Source organism: Tachypleus tridentatus, chromosome 6 (genome assembly GCF_004210375.1).
Source record: "Tachypleus tridentatus isolate NWPU-2018 chromosome 6, ASM421037v1, whole genome shotgun sequence".
NCBI classification, from domain to species: Eukaryota; Metazoa; Arthropoda; class Merostomata; order Xiphosura; family Limulidae; genus Tachypleus; species Tachypleus tridentatus.
The window spans coordinates 145,936,128-145,957,399 of NC_134830.1; the positions used below are offsets into that span (position 1 = coordinate 145,936,128).

Sequence of the window (21,272 nt, forward strand, 5' to 3'; positions counted from 1 at the left end):
TAAACAGTTGTTTTCTTTTCTTTTCAGTTTGAAGCAACCACCAAATATTGATGAAACTATAAACTTAAAATGATTGAAACAAATGCCACTTTAAATATTCCAAAGGCAGGCCAAATCAGGGCGTGTATGGAAAAGTGAAAAGAAATGGTGAGTTGCTGAAGTAATGTTAACTAACTGGAATTTATTTTTATTTGATAGATAATACTAAAAATATGAAGCATGCTAAAAAACATGTATGTGTGAGAAAAGTTTGAGAGAGTTTTTCTGTTGGAAATGTGTTTTTTTTTTTTCAAAGAACCTTATCAGTCTTTGACTAGACCAGAATGTGGAAGAAAATTAGTTCTAATTACAAGAATCTTAAAGACATTTGGAAAGATTTTGAGATGAGATTTGATGCAATGGATAGAAAAAATAGGGTTTTGATAAGATTTGAAGTTGTGGGGAAAAATATAAGGTTTCAACTAGGTTTCTTTTCAATTAAAGATAGTCCTCTTTTAAGAATGGAATTTAAACAAACAAAAGTAGAAGATAAAGTGTTCTACACTCTTACTAAAAGATGTATTTTGCAATATTTTGGCCTTAGGCCTACTTCATGCAAGGAACAAACTACAAAAGATTAAGGTGGAGAATTACAAGTTCTCTACTGAGTGATTTGCTGAGGTGAAAAGAGCTGATAGTTATTGTTTTATTTAAGGCTATTGTAGTTAATCTGATTAGTTTGGTAAAGCTTTATTTAGATTGTTGGGTGAAGTTTGATCATCTTTGTTAATATATGTTTGAAAGAGTGCATGACAGGAATGAATTACTAAAGTTATATATGCTTGAGGTTGTTTAAGTTATGAGGAGAGGCATTAAACTTTGAAAATGCTTATTTTTGATAAAGAAGGACTAATTGTGACTCTACTTTGGTGCCCAAGGATTGTTATGGGTTTCGAAAATCATTTGGGTAATCTGTTTTAGTGGTATAAGTAGAATGTAAAAATCGATGTTAAAACCAAATGTTTTATCTTGGTACAATATCTTGCAAATTCATTCTGAAAGATTTTTCAGAACTACAGTGCTAGTTATCTAATGTTCATAATATGTAGTGAATATTCATTGATACATTAATCTTTATATAGCCATATCTTCATCTACCCTTAATATTTTGCTAAAAAAAACAACAAACTATCAAGTCCTGATCATTAATAATTTAATATATTTTCCATTAGAATCAAAGATGAGTATTTGGTGATCAGTGATCCTACCTCTAGTACAAAATACTTTTGTTAATGAATAATAATTTTGATAAGGTTGGGTGAGTGACATTTGGAGTAGTAATTTATAGTTTAATAAAGTTTTAAATATACAAATTACAATTTAAATTAGGAAAACAAACCAATTTGAAGTTTTCTGGAAGAAAAAATAACATGAAAAGGGGTAACAGACTGCAGATTTTAATGAACAGGTAATTTTTTCAAAAGTAAACTAATATGAGGATACACAGCAGTACAGTTATTTATACAGGGTGTTCAACATGAATTACATTTTATGAGCTGTATTGCTTACTTTTATGTGTTAACTAAAAGAGATATATATATATATATATATAGCTACATACATATATAACTAAGTATGAATCTCTTTCTTTGTGGGTTTGTTCCTTAAAGTTATAAACTTCAAACTTTGGATACAGATACAACTTTGTGCAGGAAGGGATGTGGGTTATGTGGCTGTGGCCTCAAATGCTACAAATCGAGGTTATAGTGATCAGTATAGAAATTTTGGCAAACCGGATGACCAATTGGTCTTAAATTGAAAAGGCCATATGCTTTTGGCAATGTGTGATCAAGAGGGCTATTATTTACATTTCTATGTGAAGATTTTAATAATTCTAGTCATGATCAGTTATGCATTAAAATTATTTAAAATCTTTGTGCAGCCTCACTTGTTTCTCTTCTCTCTCTCCTACACATACACACCTACTTTCTAAATCCACTTTATTGAAAAGCTGGTACTTTCTCCGATTCTGTACACCCTCCCTCAACTAAATAGGTTTACTTCAACCACATTTTGTTTTGCTTGTGTGTATTCACAAGAATCAGCTATACAATGACTTTACAAAAATGTTTGGTATCAGCAAGTTTTCATTTGCATTCTGTTGCAATGAGAAGATAATAAATCAATTCTTCATTCGTGGCTTTTCAGTAGATCAACAACGAGCATGTAAATAAAGAACTAAATCAGTTAAAACTATTTTCATCTGAGTTAGGCACTCTGCCAGTACTATATAAACACAGTGCTAACTAATAAGTACACAGAAACTTGGACCATCATAGATCACAATCAAGCAATAGCCGAGATAAATCCTTATATGGAAAATAACCTGGAAAATATTTTGAAACAGCTCATCTTTAGGGAAACCATGATCATCCTTGTATGGTGCAAAATTGTACTTGTTGTGACTTTTTTCTGCATCTTCACATACTTAAGTGATTTTTCTTTACCCGATTCTTCTTAATGTCCCAAGAATGTTCTAATATTGACACGTAACATTGGTATTCAGGTATTGTACTTTAAATATTTTTTTTACTTAGTTTCTCAACTCTGAAATATGACAAACCTCTAAAACATCCTGGAAGAGAAAATGAAGAACGTGATGAGAAAAAACTTTAAAATTGTATGAGGAAGGACTTAAGGCTGCCAAACGGAAGAAATTGAGGTCAGCTTCCTGTCAAGTGTCAGATTTTATTTAATGTATTTTGTATCTTTAATGAAATTAAAAAAAAGTGTGAAAAAGTAAATATACTGAGCTAAAACTGAGTGTCATACATGCTTGGCTTTTCTCAACACTGGAAGGAATAATTTTCATTATTAGAAAAGGTAATTTTTTAGTGAGAATTTTTTCACTGGAAAAATATTTGACAATCTTGGTTACGTTATTGTGTTTACATAAACATTGGACTTGGGAATGATAAAAGATGCTTGTTAAGATTAATATTATTAAAACATCTTTACTGGCTCAGTTACTGGGCTTACACTATGGAGAAAGTTATCTTAAATGGAGTTTTTTCAAGTAAATGTCTCTATGTTAGGTTGTTGTCTGTTTGCCATGGAACAAATATTACTTATTTGTAATATTTATTTTAAACCTTCTAGAACTGAAATATCTGTTGATATGCAAAGGTTTATTTTCCTTACAAATATTACAAGAGGGTAAGAAAATTGCTTTGGTTGTAAAATTACATCAGGTTTTTTCTTTGCAATGTATTTACAGAGTGTCAACATGTTTGAATATTTATAAACTAAGAGACCAGTTTCTTTGACTTTTGAATTTGATTTTCATCACAATAATTAGGAAAAAAAACAAAGAAGGGAAGAACATCGTAAAAGAAAAGAAGAAAAAAGAGAAAGGCTGAAATAGTGCAAGTGGTAAGTGGTCCTCTATTAGGTACTAACAAAACTGTGTATTAAGTTTGTCTAAGCTTTTATGAAAGTTGCATTATAAGTCTGTATAATTTAATATTATCTTGGTCAGATTTAGGCCTTCACACAATGTAAAGATTGGAAAGTTGTAGACAGCTTAAATTCTTCCTGGCAAATAATAATCCAGCTTAAACTTGGGTGCTTTAACCTTTTCACTGTGAGTCACAGGCCAAAGGCAGTTAATCATGTTTGGTCACTTGCATTCAAAATTTTATTGAACTACTATTTTTATGAATATATGTCAGCAAGTTTGGAATGAAATTGTGGATTATCATTTAAATTAGGAAATTACTTGTGTGTAATATTAAAGTTTGAATTATAATCTTATAATATTAGTAACGAGTTTCTAATTTGTAATAAGCTACAGACTTAATACAAATTAGAAACTCAAGTTACTAATATTATCAATCTAGAATATAAAATAAGAACCTTGTATATTTTTTTTTGCTGAGATATGGTTTATGTACTGAATCACATGAAATGGTCTTGCTCACCTCTTTCCATTTGTGTGTCATATATACACTTGACTTCAAATATATGACATGTGAATAACCAATCAACACCTTAGAATGTCCCAGAATGGGTTTTCCCAGCCATTTATCGACCCAAGATTTTAAGGAGGTGGATTGTGCCTTTAGTCTGCTTTCAGTTTCATATTTTTTTGAAAATATAAGTAGATCCTAGTTACTAAGCTTCATAAATTACAATGCAATTCTTTGGTATCAGTGTAGTGTAGTTATTTATATTTTGGTTATTCAACTATATATATATTACCTAAAAAATTTTGTTTGATATCCTCAGGCTACATAAACTAAACATTTGTATTTTCATGTTATAACATGTAGTCATTTTAGCATGAAAAAGCATATTTTATATTTAGTTCCTAATTTTTTTATGATGGTTACAAGGTTGGTTAAGTGAAGACCCTCCACAGTTATAGTGTAGAAAATAAAGTATAAAGTCTTACTAAAACAAATGTTTGAAATGTATTAATGAGGTTCTAGAGATTATGGAAATAATGTTTGAGATTTTGGGATGAACAATAGTGTCATAATATGAAATTACTTTGCACTCAGACCAGTAACAAAAAAATTTTAGAAAAATTAAAATTAATTTTTCTACACAAATTATTAGTAATCTTTACTAAAAGTCTACCAATTTTGTGAAGATACACATGATGTATCAAAATTATAGTGTAAACACTTAATGTGTGCAGATGTGTAGATGAGCCTTTGTATTTTACTCTAACCAATGCAAGCGGCTTGTTTAACCCTTTATTATCTCCACCTACATAGCATTATAGGTTAAATTTAAGTTTGTTGTGATCAAAGTGATGCTATGGTAATGGGAAAAATCCTTCCATGGTTGATAAAATGTTAATACATTGAGAGCTTTGAAATTTCTTTATGAATTTTTAGAAAATATTTTATTTTTCAGATCAGAAATTCTGCAAAGATAAAGAGAATGTCCAAAAAGCAACTGAAACAGATCAGGAAACAGGACACAAATCCTTCTTGAGAAATATATATTTTTTTTATTTCAGTTTGTACAGATGCAGTATTGAATTAAATGTTTTTACTCAGTCTTTTGTTTGTATGTCAGTGTTTTTTGCTAAACATTCATGAAACTCTGTATTAGAAGGCATTACAGTATTAAGTAGCTTAATGAAGAAAAAATGTTACTATAGTTTTGTTAATTAAGTTAATCTTTGTTGTAAGGATTTTTTTTTTTTGAAGATTTCAGGTTTGAAATCAGAACGGCCTCACATGGGTACAAAAAAATATACTTTAATGAAGGCTACAGATGTTAACTTTTTCCTATTATTATTTGGTACAAAAGATTTCAGTGGTACAGAAAAGTTTTGCAGTTTCTTCTTTTAAACTTAGAACTAATGAATTTTTAATAGGATCATCAAGATAGGATGTGGATTATACCATTACAAACTTTAAACCATCTGGAATAACTCCAACCTCAGGGCATGACATGTGTTACTTGAAGAATATTGTAATCTGGGAACCCAACATTCAGTATCAAAAGGATGTCTATGTAAACAAAATCTACTCCCCCCACAGCAAACCCAGCCAGATTAATGCAATGAGCAATAACATCCTTAGAGAAAGGTATACAAAGGATAGCAAAAGATAGAACCAGAAAAAAATTCTCCTTACACCTCTGTGACCCACAACACAAAGGAAGCACAATCAAGGGAAGAAGACAAACAACCTTGAACATACATGAAGATTCATGTTTATTGATTCACTCTAAATCCAAAACCCAGCCATGGGGTACCAGCATCTGTATGAAGGTAGGATACGGTTTCCTCCCCGTCAAAGAGGTGAACTGCAGTTCAACTTCTTTCTCACTTTGTAGAAATTTTATAATGCACATTGGAGGATAGCACATTGTCTACACCTGCAGAGCACCATTACTCTACTTTGTATTGAATGCTTTTTTCTTTCTTTTTCTTTCGGTGTGAAACACATTCAGCAGGATTCCTCTACAGTCAACCACCCCAGAAGCTTGGAACTGGTAAGTTATAAGAACTTCATCTTCCACTTGAAGAAAAGAGGTTTAAAATGCATTGGAGAGTTCAGAGAAACCTCAGTACTTGAGGCGGTGCAAGGTGATGATGAAACCCAATTCTGAATAGCAGACTATCCCAATTTAGTTAGTTTAGGTGTAACAGAGATGAGCTGCTGTGTCCCTCAGCTTTACCCATGAAGTCCATAGGTACCATGGTCTGAAATGGGCAAGTTTGTGACACAATATCACAAGGATATTCACTTTCAAGAGATCTTGTAAAATGTTACATCTCAATAGTGAGCACTGTGAAGCCATGAAATGAACAGCACAACTCTTACATGGCTGTACAGTGTGGGTTTTGGAATGTAGAATACCTGGTCAGGTACCACTTGCCAAAGGAAAGGATCCATGTAATGAAGGTGTGGAGGACAGATCCCTGGAACAAAAGAAAGCATTAATACAGACAAGCCCAGTCTTAGAGTTGCACTGAAATGTGAAGAACAGCCACAGGTGTAAAGTAAAACTCAAATAAGCAGGAACTGCAATATGATGTAAATAATGGGAGATGACTATGTTAGGCATGATCCACATGCCCGATTGCAAGATTTCCTCAAGTGGTCAAAGAAGACAAGAAGCAAGAGAAAAGGCAAAGTGCTAAATTTGATGAGAAGTTACTCTAAACAAATTCCTGTGGGAAGGGGACAATGATAAACATGCCGACTGAATTAAACAACAAATCAAACTGTTCAGTGTAGAAGGGGATGGATCTCTAGATGAAGAAAACTGTCAAAGGATGAAAAGTCAAGAATGGGAATTACAAAAGAAAGCATTGGAGGCATTATAGCAATGAAAGGCATGCACCAAACATAAGAGTCTATCCAGATTGGGATGAGGATAGATATCAGAGACAGAATGAAGGGAAATAGGCAAAAATGAGGAGTTATTCTCATGTACTGTTGATGTTTACAGGAAAAAGGTTTGCATTTGTTCCAAAATTTGTGCAAAGCTACAATAGGGCTATCTCCACTAGCCAACCGTAATTTAGTGATGAAAACTAGAGGGGAAAGGAATTAGTCATCACATCACCACTTACTGCCAAACTTTGGGTTTTTTTGGTTTTTTTTACTAAGAATAGTGTGATTGACCATTATATTATAATACCCCCATGGCTGAAAGGATAAACATGTTTGGTAAAATAGGAATTCAAAACTGAAAGCCTTAGATTGTGAGCCAAGTGTCCCAACCAAACAGGTGGGATAAGCCAAAAGGAGAAAGAATTATGTTTTAAGGTAAAGTTGAAACATATACAAAAAGAATAAGGATTGAATGGAGGTAAAGTAAGAGAACAGCAGACCACATCAACATCTCAGACCAGAAGAGTAGGCTGTCTGAAATGGCAATGAATACAGAAGGAATGAATTAACGTGGCAAAGCAGGTGAAGCAAAGATTCTACAGTAATGGAATAGATGAAAGGTACGAGACAAGGCTGCCTTACAACTTGAAATCAAGAAGACCGAAAACCCCCAGTCAAAAACCCATGTAAGAAACTTACAGATATCTGTCACAATAGACTGAGCATATACAAATCTCCAACATTTGGACCATATGTAAAAGATTTTCTATTTTCATTGATATACCTTCATGGAAGTAAAACGTATGGCTTGAGATAAATAGCAAACTACTCAACAGGAAAAATCCAGAATTCTTGCTAAGGACCAAGCATGCCAAGCATGAAGATGGGGGATATGAACTGTGGGATGTAGAACTAGTAACCGTGGTTAACAAAGGAGAGTGGGGAACAAGGGAAAGGGTACAAAATGAAATAACTGGAGTTGCTGCATTCAAGGAAACCAAAAAAATGAGCTATCATAAAACCCTGGATGAAGTGACAAGGATTAAGGAAACCACCCAATGAAGCAATAAGACAGGAAATAAACATATAGGAATTTATGTGAAAAATCTTGACTGAAGGCATCAAAAATCAAAACCTGAGGATGATGCACTGGAGATCAAAAGAGTGGTAATTTGCAATGTGAGGAAAATGCAACTGAGTGCAAAGCCACCAGAAAATAAGAGGATCAAGGGAACACTTTGTTTGATACATCTTGTTGGAGCAGGAAAGATGATTCATCACAAGACGTAAAACACCAGGAACATCGCATGTAATTAAATAAATGTGGTGCATGTGGCCCCAATAGAGGAGATCCAACATACGAAAACAGATGGATCTCGACCAGGTGCCACCTTGGTGATTGATATATACCACAACTGTTGAATTTTTTAAATTGATCATCACCAGAAAATGTCTGATTAGAAGTAGGTCATTATCCAAAGCCCAATGGATAACTAGAAGCTTGAAGATATTGATATATAAAGACTGCTCATCAACAGACCAATAACCTGAAGTTTCCTGGTGATTGACCCATGCATCTCAACACAGAAGGAATTCATCTGTAAACAGAAGTATACATGGACAAGGAGGATGAATTGGGATGCCCACTAATGTAATGCAGTCTTGTCCAACCACCAAGGCAGATCATCCACTAAGAAAAGGAAGTGTGATAGGAAAAGCCAAGGAGTTCTGAGCAAAATTCCATTGATCAGGCAGAGCCATTGTAAGGAACACATATGTGCATGACATAGGTGGACTAATGGTGTCATGGAGGACCACATCCCCAAAAGCAAAGGAGCCTTGCAAGCAGAAAGTGAGGTGAACTAACAATTCCATAGAACAAAGTCAGAGAGAAGGTTTGAGCCCAATGTGAATGTTTAAAAAAACACCCAAATGGACAAGGAATTGTGAAGGATGGAGGCAGGACTTCTACACTTTGATTAACCAGCCTCTCCAAGCAGCTACATGAAAGAGCTGAAGAGTATGACTGACCGACTCCAGTTCAGAATGGACCTGAAGAACACAATCATCCACATAATAATGGAAATGCAGTCCTAGAAGAAGATGAAGAGCAAAATCCCTGACCATCTGGCAGAAAATAAAAGGTGCAGAAGCAAACCTAAATGGTAAGGCATAAAACTGGTACACCACCCAGCAATGGACAAATCGAAGATACGGACTCTGCGAATACATACTGATAAGCCTCCCACTGGGTTGCTTGCACCTGAGGCAGGAGACACGAAATGGTGAGATTAACTTTGGAATTCATGTTTGAAGAGTTGACAAAAATGTGACTACAACAAGGTAGAATTAAGGTAATTCTAAAGAAAACTTGGTAGTTCATAAAATATAACCACTTTGTTAAGAAACTGCATCCCAAACCAAAATCAGGTCAGAAAAGAAACACATACATGCACAAGCACTGCCAAGTGAGGAGTGATAGTTCCATAGCAACTCCTAGAGGATCACTTGCATCATATGAGTATACTGTGTTCCTACTGATAGAGATGTGATGCATAATAATTTACATAAGAGAGACATTGAAATCTGGGAGTGGAAGGCTTGTGGCGTGCATAAAGCAAATGTTCCCATATAGAAGGCAGAGATGAATTAGAATAGTTACTCTTGTGAAAAGAGAAAAGTACTATATTCGAATTACCCTTTTTTCTTTCTAGAATGACTTCAAGTTGTAACATAAAACTAAGTGTTTATTCTAAATAGCATCAAACTTGAAACAGTATACATCTGTTTATATTTAAATTCTATTGTTTCATTGTCCTTTCAACTGTATATAAATCAATATTCCTGCCATAAAATTACAAAATTAAGTGGTGAATGAGGTGCTCAAGTTACCCTATCAAATTACACAATGCATAGACAACTTGGGAGATGTTTGTGAGTATCCTTCATGAAAATTCGTTATTATTCTTTATTTTAAGTAATATAACGTAAGTTTCTGATTTTTTATATTTTAGTTACTTTTCTAATAATAAACAAAGAATACACCTGAAAAACAAGTAATAGTGTATTTACATGGGTCTTTTTTTTCTGTCAACTCTTCATGACATTTAACCTTACTTTCTCATACTAATGGCATAATTTTTACACAATCTTTTTCTTGCAATTGATTGTCCAGGACACTTAATCCTACTTTTTTATATTAACAGTAATAATCCACTAAATAATTATTTATTCAAATAAAGCACAAAAGAACACAGATTAATAACAGTTAAAAAATCAGATAATGTGCTATGAATACCAAACGTTTTCTGGCTTTCTAACTGTGTAACAAGAGCCATTAAATAAATATTGAACTAATACTGCCAATGTACTTCACATGGCAATAAAATTTGAACTGGAAACAAAATAGACAATTTTCTGCAATATAATGTCATTTGATGCATTAAAACGTTGGTTTTCTATTGGTTATAAAACATCAGACAAAACTATTGTCAGGTGGGTGTGACAAGTGGGATCAGCTATCAAATGTCACTGTGAAAATAAATAAAAAGATGGTTGAGAATGATGAACATATTTCAATGATGAGACTGGTTCCCTGTGAAAAAAGTTGTTAAAATAAGATAAACTATAGTTGGGCTAGCCAGAAATGTTGGATCTGGAATTGGAAATCAGTAAAATGGAAGTTAATGATTCACCAGTACAAAGACATTGATCATTGAATGGGTAGCCTTTCAAAGAGCTACTGCAAAAGGTAAAGTGGAGAAGCTAAGAAACTAGAGAAAAAGGGGTATATGAAAATGTTGACCCAGCCAGGAATGGAATAAGTTTAGTGTTGAACAAGTTGAGAATGAAGTTAAGAAACTGTAGAAAAGTCAATAAAACAAGAACAAGTACTACACAAGCTGGAGAGGTAAGCTCTCACTGTGGAAATACAGCCCCAGTAACAATGTCTATGTTACTTTACTGACAGCATGAAAATAATTTAACAAGGAAAGGCTTATGTATTTAAAATGTAAATGATTGTTTTGATTATTACACTTAAAATATATTTCATCCAAGAATATGTTTTTTAACTGGTTAACAAAATATAAATATAAAAACAGTTTTGCACATACAGCTAGTTCTGGAATACTATTCATGTTTCACATAACAACTCTGAAAGAGGTTGAAGGAAATTCTCATCAATTGTAAGATTCTAATTTTTAATGGTGTCCTCTTACTGATTAATGTTCTCTTTGTTTTATCAGGAAACAATGAAAAAATGATATTTAACACTAACACTTGTCATTTTTTTCCTTTCATTGCTTTCAAATTCAATTTGAAATGTAAAATTTGATGTTAAATATTGTCCTTTTAGTGTTCCATAACATGATTTAAAATGTAAGTTTAATAATAAGTATTGTCCTTTCATTGTCTCCCTAATGGAATGTAAAAAATGTCAGTTTGTAATACACTTCATATAATTTGTTTTGGTATGCTCAACCATAATGTGGTATAGCAATAAAGAATCACAGCAAAAAAGTTTTATAAGTTAACAGTGACAATGAAAGCTTGTCTTAATACAGCTTGGCATAACAGGCTTTTTCAGCAACACTAAACTTCATATGGCCGAGTGAAAAATATCTTGGATAAACATTTCTCTTCTTATCACATACAACATCTTAATACAGTTAACTAATAAAAAAAGTAAAGCAAATTTTAAAAAAAAATTAGGACTGCAACTGGGTCAGAATTTGTTCATTTTCTCTCTAGAAATATGTCACCAAAGCAAGCTTCCATTACTTTGTTTCCATCTTTACGCAAATTTCTACTGAATGGGAAAGAATACTGACTTATATGGCTGAAAAGATCAGAAAAAGATATTTCATTATGTGTTTAGATCACCAGCAGATATGAGCATACTTACATGTGTGTAGGATGTCACAAATGAGAAACAATTCTTTGTTCATTCAGCATACATATACACTTTTTTATTAAATTCAAAATTTCATACTAATTGAACATACTTCAACTCTACCATTAGAAATCTAGAGGACAGACCCCATTTGCAAGATGAGGGCACATTAGCTATGCAATATGTATTCATGTATACACTTCAACTCTCCATCAGATTCGATGGAACATACTCCACCTGTGGAATGTCATTTGGTTTTGTATAATGTACTCACTTCAACTCTACCATTAGACTCTAGAGTATATACTCCAGCTACAGGAGGAGAGCACTAAAGTTACATAATATTTGTCTACACATGATAATACACACATCAACTCTAATGAACAGACTAGTTGTAGAAAGAGGATATAATTGTATAAAGTGTGCTCACCTAAATGCTACTAAACAAACTCATACAGCAGGAGAATAGCACAAGTGACATGAGTGCTGTATACAAGAAGGATCTTATATTACACTGACAACATTATTATCACTCCACTTCTTACCATATTGTTATTCTTTTGTATTGCTTCAGTGGTTGAGTCTGACCAGGCAGGATTCTCCACAGTACACTACCCCAGCAGCTATAAAATGGTAACTTTACAAAACGGAAGACCTGGATAAAGTGATTGGATCCTTACTAGTATTTCAGTTTGGTATTTTACTGGAGACAGTGCAACAGGGGAACTATTTTTAAAAGCCAACAAGTGAAAGAAAAAGTGCTGGCTTTTTCTGTGATAGTCCAAGAAATTTAGAGCATAAATAAGTGAGAAAAAACAAGCAAAAGAAGAGTGAAATAAAGAGCAAGAAGCCAATGGCTTGAAAGGGTCATGCATACAAGTATACCATACTTTACTGGCTTGAAAGGGTCATGCATACAAGTATACCATACTTAACTGGCTTGAAAGGGTCATGCATACAAGTATACCATACTTAACTGGCTTGAAATGGTCATGCATACAAGTATACCATACTTAACTGGCTTGAAATGGTCATGCATACAAGTATACCATACTTAACTGGCTTGAAAGGGTCATGCATACAAGTATACCATACTTTACTGGCTTGAAAGGGTCATGCATACAAGTATACCATACTTTACTGGCTTGAAAGGGTCATGCATACAAGTATACAATACTTTACTGAGGTCCCAATCAAGTATAGGAGTGTGATGAGGGTGTCTGTGAATAAACTGAAACAAGAGAGAAAGGGCAGGGGCAGAAAATACCCTGTGGTACCAGGAAACATGTATTGTGGTGAATAACACTGTTCAATAGCTAGTAATAATTAAAACTGATAAAACCATAGTTGATCACAAGACAGCAGTCTTATCTTCCGGGGGAGCACAAAAAGACAAGAGTAAAAACACTGAGGGAGGGGGATGTGAGCTCTGTCTATGGCATGTTTGTTTAAGAAATCTGATCCACATGTTCAAGATAGTGAAGATAGATGGGAGCAGAAGAAGGATGAAATGAGATTGGTTAAGACTGTAAGGGGGAAAATAAGAGAAACAGAGAGAAAGCTAATAGAAAAAAGTTTATATATATGATGAGAACTTGAAAATTAATCTGAAATTAATTTGAGGGCATTGATAATGAATTATGCATTAAAATTGATTTTCCAAAAAGGAAAGCTTTGTTATGTATAGGAGACAAGAGCATATGGTTAGTTTGGGTACAATTGGTAGCTTAGGTGGATTTCTGAGTTTAAAAGTTAAAAAAGTGTTGATAGTTTTTTCTGATAAATGTTGAGGACACCATTACATTTTAGGATATGCAAAAATGAAATTTGAGAATGTAGATTAAAATAAATGAAGTATGGCTTATAAGCTCTGTTTATTAATAGGCCTATTACAATATTTCTTTTATACAGCATAACAAGAGAGATAATGCTGTTGAAATGTGAATAATTCTGTATATATACATATAATAGACTCCATCAATGTTATGATTACCGAAAAAGTCTAAAAAATATGTTATTATGCTTCATGAACTTGCATGTCAGTTTAATAGTAAGATGTTATAAGTGCAGATATTCTAAAAAGTTTGAACAGTGATCTTCATTATGGAAAAATAAAAGTGTCATCCACATATGAAGACCATAAGGCCTCCTATGCTGACAAACACAAATGCCACCTGAAAGTCAGGGACAAGAAATATACAGCAATTTCCATTAAAATGCATAAAAAAGTTGAGTAACTCCTGTATTTCCTCTATACATTAATACAGAACATAAAATGAACATTTAATTTTTAGCTGAAAAAAATATGAAAATTAATTGATTTAGCACAATGAATAAAACTGCTGTCAATGTTTCTAAGGTGTTACTACATATATTCAATATGTGTTAAATCTACCTGTATCAAATCAAGAAATATACACAGATGGTATCTACAAAATTATTTCATAAGAAGAAATTCTGAGTGTAAGTCAACAGACACTAATGATTTATAATAATGTCTTAATTAATCAAGAAAAGAAGACAAGAAAAAGAGAAAAGTTATATATGCCTTACAGAGCAGACAAATCGGTTTCAATTAGAATACAATCAATATGATGGATGATCATTTATGAAGATTAATTACCTAACATGAAAATAGTAAAATGTAATTCTACAAGAACACCTCATGGTTTCTGTGCTTTCAATTTGTTGTGTTTATGATATAAGACTATAACTGTTTAAAATGTTGGAAGAAAAACAACATACTAAACAAGTTATTGATTTTTTCACTTTATCCATGAATTTAATATGCTACGCCTTTAATTAATTTAAAATTTTAAGAACAAATAACCACATAGTCACAACAATTAGTTGCACAGATTTTTTGTACAAATTGTTCTACATTTTTAATCAAATACAAATAACTGCAATGTTGAAACGTGATTTCTTATAATTTCTGCAGTGACAAAAAGGTTTCAAATTTTCACATTCTGAGTTTCTTGTACAGGTGCGTGTAGGTATATACAAGATGTTAGAGTTTTTCTAAATCATCATCCATACAGCTAATATAGTGTGATGTTGGCTTTAAAATACAAAAACAGAGTATTATCCACCCCCTGATACAATCAGTGTCAAATTCTCACATAATGCTGGTTGAAATTTAATAAAAATGTCAAGAGATTGGTTTTCACAATATACTGTGAAGTAAACATTGCACTATTACAAGAAAACTCCTATCCTGTAAGAGTAGACAAAACAAAAAATACCCTCACTGAGAGAGATGTGAGATATGTAAAACTCGATATCTGAAAAGTCAATGTCGTACACTTATAAAATTAAAAAAAAAGAAAAAAGAGTACAGTCTCATGTAAACTGCAGAAATGTGGCTTTTGTGGAATATTAGCAGCAAGAAAGTCTTTACTGCAAAAAGAGACTAGCAGTAGTACAAAGTACTTAGGACAGAGAAGTTTGAATTTGAATTGTTTGATTACAACTGCTGTGTATATATTTGATAAAAACTCAATGAAATGTTGCAGAAGGACAACCACATGTCAACAGTCAATCATACATGAAGCACAATACCTACAAATGGTGTTGACCTTCTCCACAAAATTGATGGAACCATAGATCAGTATACATTCAACAGTATATCAGTCCACCATGTTGTACCCTACGAGACAACTAATCAGACAATATTTTAAATTGCACTCAAACTCTTCCACAATACGTGAAACGTATTAAAAAAAAAACAACTTAAGATAACTTTATCAAATGGAATAGCTTCCAAAAGGTCCAGATATTAAAACACAGAACAAATACAACAAGAGTACCAACTATACTAAAGAAAGCCTATGGACATAGATTAAAAAAAAAAAAAATTAAATTGTGCAGTGACTTTGAGAAATAAATAGATATTCAATGTACCAAAGATGTTACTGATGTCAAAGGCGTATACACTAAATATTAGCATTAAGTAAAGTTAGAGACATTATTTTTCTTCTATTTTTGTAATAATTTCATGTAATATTAACTTGCAAGAAGCACAAATTAATTTTGATGGCAAATCAATGACTATTTTGTGTGTAAAGTTCACAGTATGACAATTACGGTGGTGTTCTAATATGCTCAAATGTTACTAAAGTTTTTCAGGAAATTTGAAATCCAATCAGCAATGTGAATGATTCTGAAATCTTAAATACTTCTGAAAGTTAAAATTGCCTTTTGGAAGTAATTAAATCTTTTTAACAATTAATTTCAGCATTAAGTGTTTAGTGGTCAAATTCAATTGTAGAATTTTTGAATACTAGAACCTAATTTTTTTGAAAAATTTATGTCCAAGACCAAATAAACCCATACCCCACTACTGCAAATGGCCTGAATGATATATTAATATAAGCTGACCTGAAACTAAATGTTAAATAATCATACTACATGAAATACAACAGCTTGGTCTGAACAACCAAAAATATTAAAAATGTTTGACAAAGAAGATTTGTAGAAAAATTTGTTCTTGTTTTCCCAAATCAAACACATCCACGGCTATTACAACTTATAAAAAGTTATTTTGGGATGTTTGCAAGCAATACTTTTGTTTCAATGAATTATTAATTTTTCATATTTTTTACAATATCAAAAGCATAAGAAACAGTTTCAAAATATTTGTATTATAATAGGATATTACAATTCCTAAAAAGTATATTTATTCCAAACAACATAACTGGTTGATTAAACTCAATAGGGGTTAGACATATAGCCTAGAAATAATAAAAAACATTCTTACTAAGAAAGTTGTACAACATCAAAAGAATGGAAGCAATAATTGTCTTAAGACTGGTTAAAAGCAGTTCAAATAACAGCATAAATTACCTTTTCCTGTAATAGCTTAGAGGATGAACATGTATTAAAATCCTCTACAGTAATGTGGTCAGATTGTATACAAGCCCATGGTAACACAGTTTTAAAGGTTTCTGGACTATGCAGAGAAAATTCTGACTGAAGGAATACCTAAAACAAAGAAAGAATAAATGTTAACTTTACATTAGCAATATAAAACATGAAGTATATACAAGAATAATTCACAATTTATTTTTTTCAAATGCAAAGTATGCCTATGGTACAAACAAAAAGTTATCTTTACCACATAACATTTACATATTTTCTTGACTATTTGTCAAGACCCATTATACACAAAAGCCAAGAAAATAATGCCTTCCTATTGTTTCCTTTGACATTTCTACTCCCACCTCATTCTTAATGTTCTATATTTGCACATTTGTCAAATCTCCTTTACATCAAAATGGAATAATCATCCACATGTATAATACCTTATATAAAAACATCCAAGTACAATCAGGTCCAACCTTATGTATTTCCTACCTCTAAGTTTATGTCCCACCTAAAGAACTTTATTTGGTCCTCCTTTAGTTTTATCATATTTCTTTAGCATTACAAAAAGTATAAACATATGGTACACTTAAATATATATATTTCATTTTAAATTAATAATGTCAGTTTCAAATATATTAGCCCATATGTACCTTTAACTTAATTGTTAGTTAGAATCTCTACACTTATATGGCAATGCAACTAGAGAAAGCCGTGGTGTCTTTCACTCCAGGGAAAGAACAGTCAAAAGTATGTGAAAAATCCCATAAAACTATATTATCTTTGTAATCACTGTATCATGTGATAAGCAACATGATATATGTTGTCAAACATCAGAACAATAAAGCTATGAACTCAGAGTATATGAATTTCAAATGAAATCCCTGAAGCTCCATATATTCAAGTGGTCTATTAAGACCTAACATAAAATGATATTTCTTGTTAAAAACATTCCAAAATAAACACCTTTCTTAAAGAAATTAATGCAACTGAAGGACATTCTCTTGCCTGGCACATAAGAAGGTTAAAAAAATATTTGTAAACTTCTAATGTTGGAACATGTTAAATCAGACATTTAGCATGTCAAACAAGTTCAATCCACACAGAAGAGTGACTCAACAATCCATGTTCTAAAGAAGGCATGCATTCCAATGACAACATCACCCTGAGTGAAACTGGTTCAAGGAATGAGAGGTACTAGGCATATTCTTCTATGTAAAACTTCTACTGTCTCAAACAGTTATCACTTTGTTTCTTTATTGAGTTTCATAAAGAACTATGCAATAGCTATCTCTAACTTTGAAGTGATGGATTAGACAAAAGTCAAATAGTTAACACCACCAACAGTCAAATTTTAGGCTATTTCTGTCAGACCAAATGGTGCACAATTTTTTGTTGTTGTAACTGAAGACAGTTACAGAATGTGAAACAAAACACAGATACACAGTTGTCAAGTTAACCATCAGACCAGGTTCAGCCCAGTATATATAGTTAGACCCAAAAAGTAAGTCCAATATCACATGTTTAATTATAAAGAAGGTGTCCCAATGAGAAAAGCATTAAACAATTCAAAACATACTATGTGTTGGATGCTTTTGTTTGAGAAGATTAAAATCTTGTAAGTCAGAAGCAAAAAATAATAAAAAAATGTAGTTTACTAAAGTAAGTAATCTGGCACCAAGAAATCACCTCATAGTAATATTTATTTAAACTTACTTGATTAGATTTTGAGATGTTACAAACATAATAAAACATCCTACAATATTCTTGATATTTCTACATAGTTCTAGTGAAATAGAAACATTAAATATTTTGGTTTGTACTGTTTACCTCTAAAAATGTAAAACATAACCTACACACTTTTCTTAATATGCTTAAACTTACTTTTGGCACAGTGTCTATGTCTGGGAGTCTTTTATCTGAAAAAAATAGAATAATATTCTGTTGTTTTTTGGATCAGTAAAAATGAGAAACTTCAAACTGATTAAACATGTTTGCATCTACACACAAATAAAAAATCTATAAATAGTTCTTAATTCTCTGCTTAACGATATTGCATCTCAAACACTTTCAGGGTTTTTTTATCAATTACTAAATGTACAAAAACTTGATATATAATTTTGACAAATGTAAATATACATGAAATGATTTAAAATTACACTATTTTATAATTAGAAGGAATACACTATTTAAATCATTACACAATAACTAGTTATTAAAAGATAAGATTTTCTAAAATTGAAAATGTATTTTCAATAATACCTACCTCTCCTCACACTACAACTAGACCCAGCATGGCCAGGTGGGTTAAGTTGTTCGCCTCATAACCTGAGGGTCATGAGTTTGAATCCACGTTGCACCAAATATGCTCGCCCTTTCAGCTGAGGGGGCATTATAATGTAACGGTCAATCCCACTATTCATTAGTAAAAGAGTAGCCCAAGAGTTGGTGGTGGGTGGTGATGACTAGCTGCCTTCCCTCTAGTCTTACACTGCTAAATTAGGGATGGCTAGTGCAGATAGCCCTCAGGTAGTTTTGCACAAAATTCAAAAACAACAACACTACAACTATTATTCTAATGCAATGGTTTCCATCCTATGCACATCTAAGCAATGATCTGATTTTTTTTCTTATTTGCTTCAATTTGTTTATTTTCTTAACTACCTGTAGAGATATCTGTCTCGTGACACTCTCCACTTATGTCAACATACCACCCTCTGTCCTGGTACTGTAATATAGGCACTTCATTCAGATAATGTTATCACTTTTTTGAATGAACTCAATCTGCAGTCTCTAACACTGGCTCTTAGAGGAGAGGAGGGGCAGGAGAGCATAAAAGGAGCTAAATATTATGTAAATACATTTTTGATTTTAGAAAATATAAAGTTCCAAAATATACTTATCTGCACTCACAATATAGCTAGAACCCTTTTTTGAAAAGGTTGGAAAACAGGTGAGGGCATTATCCATACAAAAGGCATCTGCACAGATCATGATTGTGCCAAAGAATATTAGCACCCTTGTACATTACACCCAGAACAGGTATCCTTTTCACCCAGAACTTAATTCATGTACTGTGGGTGGAATTTTATATGATTTGTCATCTGTTCACCAGATAGCCAGGGTTCCTTTAGTCAGGATTGAATTATAGGGCCATGGTCCCTATATCCTACATTAGTGGTTAAAGCATTTGGATAACAATATACATCTATACTTGTGAGTGGATACCGACCTATAGTGAGAATGATGCGTTCCAAGCCACCAGAATCACGACAAGAGGGTAAGAAATCCAGAAGGCAACATTCAAACTTGCAATGATAGTATCCTGTATGCCATAATCAACCTGAGGAAACAGAACTCATCTGATCTGGAATTATAAACACACACTGTCACTCCACAGCCAAGTGAGAAAATAAAATTCTATTTGTCTATTATGGGAAGAATATGAAACAAATAGCACTGCTTAACCAAGGACCTGGGATACGACCACTTTGCATTTGGAATAGCAAAGAGACAATTGACCCTCTTTCATGAATAATGTACTGAACTAATATTAATCAAAAAGAAGGGACACGCTTAACACAACTGATTAGCTGAGCATCAAATCTCAAATGATATTATGATTTGGCTCCCACATAGAATGGTACCTCTCCTATAAGTATCTAGGAAAGAAAATTCATGGTCTTAGGTTGAAGGAGCCTCAAAATTCATCCTCTTTTCTAAGAGTTGAGAAAATTCACTCTAATAAAACTCTGAAGGAATAATCTCTGTCCACCATCCTACTTACTGGTAACTACGTGTGGTAAAGATTCACTAGCTCTCCCAGTAGAATTTGAGGGGTCATGCACATTGGGGAGTCCTGAGAAACAGTGCTCTGGAAACAATGCAATAAGTGAACCAAGTTCCTGAAATATTTAAAAGCAAACAGATCCTAATATTATTCAATTCAAAGATTGGTAGGGATGGGCAGGATCTCCATATGCTTAACTTGTGATAGTTCATGAATGGAAGTCCACTTTGGTACAGTAATACCACATGGTCAGCCTCTAGGTGGTCTTATGGAACACCTCATTTCTACAGAACCCACTGCAACCTAGATAAAGGATACTGAGTTAGTTATTGATAGTGCAGAATTGGTTTGATAAAGCACACCTGCCTGGGTAACACTCTCTATGGAGTGGGATCCTGTAAAAAAGGTAAGAGACCCTGGAAAGTAAAGAAGAGAGAACATTATCAATAAAAATACTCACCTGTCCTTATAATATAGTGGACATGGCTAAAATAGTTACAGGGGTAGTCAAAAACCCTCAGGGAAGATACTGCCAAATAATGCAAGACACAAGTGCTGGGACAGGTTCAGATACCAGCCTGCACAATGTCTTGCAAAAGACAATTCAATCCAACTGCCACCAACAAACAATGTGAAACATCTTACGAGATGTAACTCACAAAAGTCTCCTGGCCTTCAAAGATAGCCCATTATAAGCAATGTAGATAACTTTTCATACCTACCTCATCAAGGTAACCTGGGATAAATCCCAGGAAAGTGAAGGATCTCAATGAATAAAAAGTCATTGTCCATTACCTCTAAAGTGGTTAGTGTGAGCCACATAGCACTTCATGGTTTTAACTGGACAGAGCAAACAATCAGGATCCAACCTGATATCACAGTG

At 32.9% G+C, this 21,272-nt stretch overlaps 1 protein-coding gene and 2 long non-coding RNA genes across 3 annotated transcripts in view; 1 reads left to right on the plus strand and 2 right to left on the minus strand.

Annotated features, from left to right (window-relative positions):
* The window catches only part of LOC143253966 (uncharacterized), a 109,902-nt gene that overhangs the window by 56,158 nt on the left and 32,472 nt on the right, over nt 1-21,272 (minus strand). The window lies entirely within an intron of this gene.
* On the plus strand, nt 3,336-5,050 carry LOC143251486 (uncharacterized). Its single transcript, XR_013028588.1, has 2 exons — nt 3,336-3,411; nt 4,903-5,050. It is a non-coding gene; the product is annotated as an uncharacterized LOC143251486 (long non-coding RNA).
* Nucleotides 15,707-21,272, minus strand: part of LOC143253962 (vacuolar protein sorting-associated protein 54-like) — a 30,033-nt gene continuing 24,467 nt past the window's right edge. The window contains exons 3-4 of the mRNA XM_076508635.1: nt 18,484-18,518; nt 15,707-16,719 (exon numbers count right to left, since the gene is read on the minus strand). Coding sequence (XP_076364750.1) covers nt 18,498-18,518 — 21 coding nt within the window. The 3' untranslated portion in view covers nt 15,707-16,719; nt 18,484-18,497. The remainder of the gene's footprint in view (nt 16,720-18,483; nt 18,519-21,272) is intronic.